Source organism: Zychaea mexicana, assembly GCF_025766255.1.
Source record: "Zychaea mexicana strain RSA 1403 chromosome Unknown BDB00scaffold_5, whole genome shotgun sequence".
Lineage (NCBI taxonomy): Eukaryota > Fungi > Mucoromycota > Mucoromycetes > Mucorales > Lichtheimiaceae > Zychaea > Zychaea mexicana.
Genome location: NW_026516668.1, coordinates 504,367 through 511,193, shown reverse-complemented (window position 1 = coordinate 511,193; position 6,827 = coordinate 504,367). Strand labels below are relative to the sequence as shown.

The 6,827-nt window shown below is 44.9% G+C and overlaps 1 protein-coding gene across 1 annotated transcript; it reads left to right on the top strand.

Moving 5' to 3' along the window:
- BDB00DRAFT_935608 (formin family protein) lies at positions 1-6,581 on the top strand. The gene is made up of 14 exons (XM_053129198.1): positions 1-654; positions 770-903; positions 1,016-1,482; positions 1,559-1,639; positions 1,700-1,766; positions 1,853-2,188; positions 2,284-2,630; positions 2,757-2,986; positions 3,064-3,365; positions 3,440-4,337; positions 4,409-4,866; positions 4,950-5,375; positions 5,441-5,573; positions 5,647-6,581. Exons 1-14 carry the CDS (start codon positions 222-224, stop codon positions 6,201-6,203), a joined length of 4,869 nt encoding a protein of 1,622 aa, XP_052984694.1. The 5' UTR covers positions 1-221; the 3' UTR covers positions 6,204-6,581.
- Positions 6,582-6,827: the final 246 nt, after the last annotated feature.

Genomic DNA, 6,827 nt, shown 5'->3' with positions numbered 1-6,827 from the left:
GTTCGCCACGATCAACCTGCTCATTTTGCGGAGTTGTGAGGACAGCACGACTGGGAAGCAGGAAGAAGGAGTGGGATCTCGAAACAGTTTGCCGATCTTTTACTTTCTTTTCACTGCCCCCCTTCAAGTCCCTTAATTCTTCTTCTTTAATTGTATATTGTTTGCTGCCTGGCGTTGACGCATGAACTGACTTTTGCCGATCTGTCAATTGTGCTGCCCACATGGATCTGTTTTCCAACGTTAGCGGAAAGCGGCGCTTAAAGAGCAACGCTCGCCTGCATTACAGTTCCAGACGCAACTCAATTGTTTCACCTGTCGTCGTGTCAACTAAACAGCAACAGCTACAAAGCGAAGCACAAACTGAGGAAGAAGACGAAATTTATAGCAGTACCAGCAATGATCGGCAAAAGAATCTCTTATTGTCTTCCGCGCAACCTCCCGTGTGCAGCAATTCAGGGGATCAACAGCAATCGCAGCAACAGCAGCAACTACAACAGCTACCGCAAGTCCACCACCGTCTTCCTACTCCTGCGCAAAGGCCACGAGCTACACACTATACCAGCTTTCTCGCAAAACGTGCTGCGCCAGTCTTAACTCGTTCATATAACTCTATGCCATGTATACCCCATCGTGAACAGTGGGCCACGTTGCCTGGTAAATTTTCGCTTACTCTTCTTGGATTCAAACGTAGACAAAGAAAATGGAAAACTAGGTGGCTGACAATGCATGTGTGCGCACGCATGTATGTATGTTGTACACACGTATCTAGATTTTGATTGTGAGAGTCATAGCCTGGGTGCATTGGATAGCCCGCGACCACTCGATGATTTTGTACATCCCCATGCTCCTGACGCAGCCGAATCCTATGACCAAGAGATAGAACAGCTGTTTCAAGAAGTAGCGGTACGTTGACTAAATTCATGTGTAAGGGAGGGGACATGTCTGTGTGTGGCGTGGGGTATTGCATGTGTGCCATGAGTCAACCATAAAACTGACTTTTGACCTGAAAAACCAGACGCGGCTTGATTTAAATCTGGCTGACGGAGATATGAACGACCTATCGCTTGACAAGAAGCAGTGGATTCTGCATAACGAAGATCAGTTGACGAAACAGCTTGGATCCGTCATCAACAACAAGGCACGGCAAAATATCAATCGCGCAAGATCATCGCGCAATCTTAACAGCAACAGTAACAACAATAACATTAATAGTGGCAACAACAATACCAGCAATAACACGATATCCAAACCAGGAAATGTAAAGCATGCAAGAACAGTTAGTACGGATACCACTACCACCACCGATACTACTACAGCGTTCACCAAAGATAAGGAACCAAGCACACCGGCTACGCCAAGAACGCCAACTTTGTCGTCTTTTTCAAAATCGTACATTAAGCCCTTTCTACGACCTGACAAAAAGACGGATCGACTTTCACTGGTGAAAGAACTGGTCAATCTCTTAGAGAGCAAACCGCTAAGGTAAGTTACTATGGATTATTTGTCTCGTTATCAACCTGTCTACCAAGCTAGCATACTAACTGCTCCACAATTATAGTTGGATAAGGCGGTTTATCGATGACGACGGAATGCGATTGATTGCTAGTGAACTGGCGAGGCTGCACAAAAAGGCGGATAGGTAAGCCATATCCTTCATGCAACATATTCCTCGATACTGATATTTGTTTTGTCGTAATAGAAAACAAAAAGATTTTCTACTGGAATTAGAGCTGATCAAGTGTCTCAAGAGCTTGATCAACAATGTCGTGAGTGAACATTCCATGTTGGCAATGAGTTAAATCATAACCACCCTCTCTCCTCATTTTCTGAACTCGTGTAACCACATTTATAGCATGGCATCCAAGAAGTCCTGCGGGAACCTCGTTATATCGATCAAATCACTTTATCATTGCTTTCACCATACGTTCCAGTCCGTCAGCTTGCATGCGATACTCTTACGTTTTTATGCTATTGCGACATCCCCAATGGTCATTCGATGGTTTTGCGTGGAATGGAGCTGCTGAAAAAACATGCCGATGGGCAAGGGCGGTTTGATGCATGGCTGGCTCCTTTCGAAAAGGTCCTAGACGCTCGAGGGATGATGGGATCCATGGTTGGGGCAAGCAAAGGCTTTCTCAAATATACAGGGATTTCCGAGAACCCGGAAGAGCATTTGATCGAATATGGCGTAGGTTTGCCCCCTCTTTCTTCATTCATTTCATTATTCTTCGGCACTTGTGCTATGGTTACTCAAATCTCGCCGCTCGTTTTTCTTTTAAATAGCTTGCAAACATGCTTCTTATCAATGCGCTTGTGGATTCTGAAGCAGTGGATGACTTGGACGTTCGCGTAGCTTTGCGCAACCAGTTGTATCAAGCTGACCTTACGCGAATTCTGAGCAAAATGGCTCCTCTCGGTGACGAAATCTTGCAGCGCAAAATGGACGAGTTCCGTGATTTAGAAGAGCACGATGCTGCTTTGATCTATGGTGATATGGTGCTGAATGATGTCCTTGATCCCCCAGAAATATTGGATAACATTCTTTCATCCGTCACCGGAACCGAGTCGTATGATCTGCTGCGGAGTATCCTGCAGCATCTCATGTTTGTCCCTGGCGATGAACAACAGAGGTGGGTTTTGCATATGTGTTTGTTTTCGGCACACTTTTTTTTTGAACGACTGCATTGCTATTACTGCCACTTTGTCAAATACCTATCTAATACATGTTATTAATGTTATTGAACTTGATATCATAGAGAGAATTGTTACCGTATCTTGGAATCTGTCATCAGTCGAATTATCCTTCAACAAGGGGGCGATGGCGATGGAATTGTATACGACAACCCGTATGGATATACCGTTGATACGCTTATTTCCAAATTTGCCGAAGAGAATAAATTCGACCAAGCACTCAGTGATGTAGATCACCACGTTACGCCTCCTAATACCTTGACCACTTCCCACTCGTTAGCTACTATCGAAAGCGGTAAGTCACACAAAAATCAAACTAATGAACGGGTTTCCATGGTTCTCTGAGGTGCTTACTTTAAAATTGTAAACTAGAGCCAGAACCAGAAGACCTCAAATCAAGAATTGCATACCTTGAAAAAACGCTTCAAGTTGCAGACCAAGCAAATAACATGCTACAGCAACAGCTGAACGATTTGGAACTCGAGTATCAGCAGAGTGTTGAAGTAATCGATGCACAGAACCGACGATTGTACGATGCGTTGCGACAAATGACCGAGTATGGTGCACCTACGGACAAACGGCGTGCACATCGCAATAGCCGGAAGTTACATCACAGCAGCGACGCAGATATCAAGAACTGGGAGGCACAGACGGCACGACAAAAGCTGCAGATGGTAAGTATACTCGATCAATATCAAAATAACAAAACTTCCTTTCTCATTTGATATGTCGGTTATCCTAATCAAAGCAGGCAGAGGAACGGTCGCCACAAGAAGAAAGTAGCCCATTCAAGCAATCGTTCCGCTCCCGTTTGGGCTCACGCGTAACATCGTTTGTCAAGCGGTCCAGCCAGCAGGACACGTTCTTACGAAAAATCAGGGATCACCTATCCGACGATTCTGGCTCAGCGCAGGGCACGCCAACCACAATTGTTGCTGGAGATGATACAAGTAGTATCACGAGCAAAAGATCCAACAGAGCCAGCAGCATCTTTTCATCATTTTCAGTTGCAATGAGTAGCACCGAAGACTTGAACGACGACCCTACCTCGCCAACAAAGACAGAAACGCACAAAGAAGATAAACTAACCGACAGCAACAATAGAAATGCTGATACCGGTAAAGAAGTCGCCTCCATTGCAGTAGGAGAAGCTGAAAAGGAGCCTCCGCCACCACCACCACCACCACCACCTCCTCCTCCTCCGCCACCACCTCCACCTCCACCGGTCCCGCCCCCGCCACCTGCGATTTCAATTACACCTGGCTCTCCGCCTCCGCCTCCGCCTCTACCTGCGCCTACTGCGTCCACATCCACAGGCGGTAACCGTGCTGCACCTCCACCGCCGCTTATGCTCAGCAACATCCGACGCAAAGCCAGCGCATTCCAACCAAAGCGACGTCTCAAGTTTGTTGAATGGGAAAAAATGAACACACTTAACATTAATGAGACCATCTGGAGTCAGTTGGAAAAATCCATCAGTACGCCCAAGGAAAGTACTGACACTTCGATCGAGTTCCAGCTTGCACGCGCGGGCATTTTTGACGATATCGAAAAAATGTTTGAGCAAAGGCCAGCCATGGAGTTGAAGGTCAAACGTAACAAGGAAAAAGTTTATGCACTCGAGCCACGCAAGGCTTATAACTTGAGTGAGTAACTTCTCCAAAGCTAATGGACAGCCATTTAGCGGGATCTTAACCATTCTTTTTGCGAATTATAGATATCTTTTTGACGAGTATCACACGCAAGGTACCGTTCAATGAGATTGCTGCACGGTTAAAAGCAATGGATCCCTGCTTTGACGACGAACAGGTGCTCTCAAACCTAATCAAGTACGCACCAACAGCGGAAGAAATGGGCAAATTGGCGCCATATGTATCAACTGCGTCAAAGAAAGAACGGATGGAGCTCTCTATGCCAGATCAATTTTGTCTCGAAGTCATGGATATCAAGCGCTTCAAGGAACGAGTCGAGGGCATGCTTTTCCGGACTACATTCCGCGATCGGTACCATCAGCTGCATAAGCAAATGACGGCCATTTTTGACGCTTCGCTCTCGCTAAAGAATGCAAAGGCTTTTGGCGAGCTATTACATTTGATTTTATTGCTGGGAAACTTTTTGAATGGCAACACGTACCGCGGTGGCGCCTTTGGTATCAAGATCGGCAGCATCAACAAGGTACTTGTTACTATTAGTATACGTCAGGAGAAGAGTATGAGTTCGTTATGAATCCTCCTCCGTAACCTGTTAAAAATGTATAGCTTGTCGATACCAAAGGAACGAGCAGCAGCAGTACTTTTCTCCATTTCCTTGTGGAAACCGTCGAGGACAACTTTTCCGATATGCTCAATTTCTTGGAAGAGCTGGAAGAGTGCGGCGAAGCATGCAAAGTATCGAAGGCTGAAATGATCAACGAGTTTCGCAGTCTCGAGACTTCATTGACCCAAATTGAAGAGGAACTCAAGGAGTACTATCCCGAGGGCACGGACGAATCAACGGACCGCTTTGGACCAGTCATGCGTGAATTTCACGAGCAAGCCTATGGTGAATTTAAACGGTTATATCTTTTGCGTAACAAGATGAACGAATGGTACGATAAGGTAGTCAAATATTACGGCGAGGATCCTGTCAAGATGCATCCAGACGAGTTTTTTGGCATCTTCAAAAAGTTTACGTCGAGCTGGGAGGTAAGATTTTACATTATCTGTCCTTATCTTTTTGTTTTGTTACTGATATGTCTATGTTAAAATAGCGCTGTGCTGGTGATGTGAAGGTTGTACGACAAAAGAAGGAACGTCTTGAAAAGCAAAAGAAACGCGAGCATGAGCGAAGAACGCGTGCTCGTAGTGGATCGACGGCACGGAAAGGTGTTGACATTAGTAACTGTAAGTATTTACACTAATCACTTTCTGATATTGCGTCTTTTATTGACTCGACGCCATAATTGATTCTGTACAGATGCAGGTGGTGAGAATGGCGAGAATGCTATCATGGATGGTTTGATGAAGAAGTTGCGTATGGTGACTACCGGCGCTAACAAGGCAAGCCGACGACGCAATGAACAGCGTAAGCATCGACAACGTTCCAGCAGCCTGGTGAATGGTGCCCCACAATCCGACTCTGTATCGCTTCGGGCACACAAGATGCTTCAATCGATTCAAAGCGAAGATAGCACCAGTCTCCTGGCCGTTAGTCCATCGGGGCTTGACTGGCCAGATATGCATCATCATTCGCCGCAAGATTTCGCATTCCCGTTGCAGCCACCGCCGACTCCTTCTTCACCTTTAAACCCTGCAGCAGTTGCTGTAGCAGCTCGTAGAAGACGAACCTCGGTGGATCATACAGCACGCAGTTTCACTGCACCCATGCTTCAGCCGGCGTCGCCACTGATGGCCAACAGTCGCTCGACCTCAACTCGTGTTGTGCGAACGCGTAAAACTAGCAAAAAACCACCGCCGTTTGACAGATCGTCGTTACCACCACGCGTTTCTGGACGACGATTTTCTACAAAATAATGATTTTATTTCTAATGACAATGTATCAAATACCCTCTCTCTCTCTCTCTCTCTCTCTTTTCCCTCAAACGTATATTTTATTCATCACATCTTACACCATTCAACAACAACTATTATTCAATCTATTTAAACACACACTTTATTGTTAGACAAAACACGTAAAATCATACAAAAAAATCTTCCCGCACCAGATGATATGCATACCCCATTATCTCTCATTTTCTTCATATTTGCAACCCAACAACAACACAAGACATATCCACAACCCTTTAAACACTTACAGTACATTATATATACATATATTCATATCATCCATACTTGTTCATCGTTTCTTCTTTCAAAGTCAACAAATATAGTATAACAGTTTTTTGAAAATGTATAATCTACAGTATGTACGTGAAGTCCAATAAGTAGTGTGCTTATACAGTAATAGCATTGTACAGGTATCCTTCTCTAAGTTTCAGATTTTTGAGATTTAAGAAAAATGACAGATTTTTGCTGATCAAAATGTTTCCTGGTCAATAAAACATCACCCGAGCGAACTGCTCGCGATGTGGTACTGCTATGAAAGTATGTATCATTAAGAAGGATAAAAGAGGTACCTCTAATATTATACAGGCACGG

What these genes read in the sequence shown, in the direction of transcription:
- BDB00DRAFT_935608 (XM_053129198.1), top strand. Translation starts at nt 222, where the DNA reads ATGGATCTGTTTTCCAACGTTAGCGGAAAGCGGCGCTTAAAGAGCAAC. An exon ending in AGAGCTTGATCAACAATGTC is followed by an intron (nt 1,767 to 1,852) that starts GTGAGTGAACAT and finishes CCACATTTATAG; the next exon opens with CATGGCATCCAAGAAGTCCT. An exon ending in CACGACAAAAGCTGCAGATG is followed by an intron (nt 3,366 to 3,439) that starts GTAAGTATACTC and finishes TCCTAATCAAAG; the next exon opens with CAGGCAGAGGAACGGTCGCC.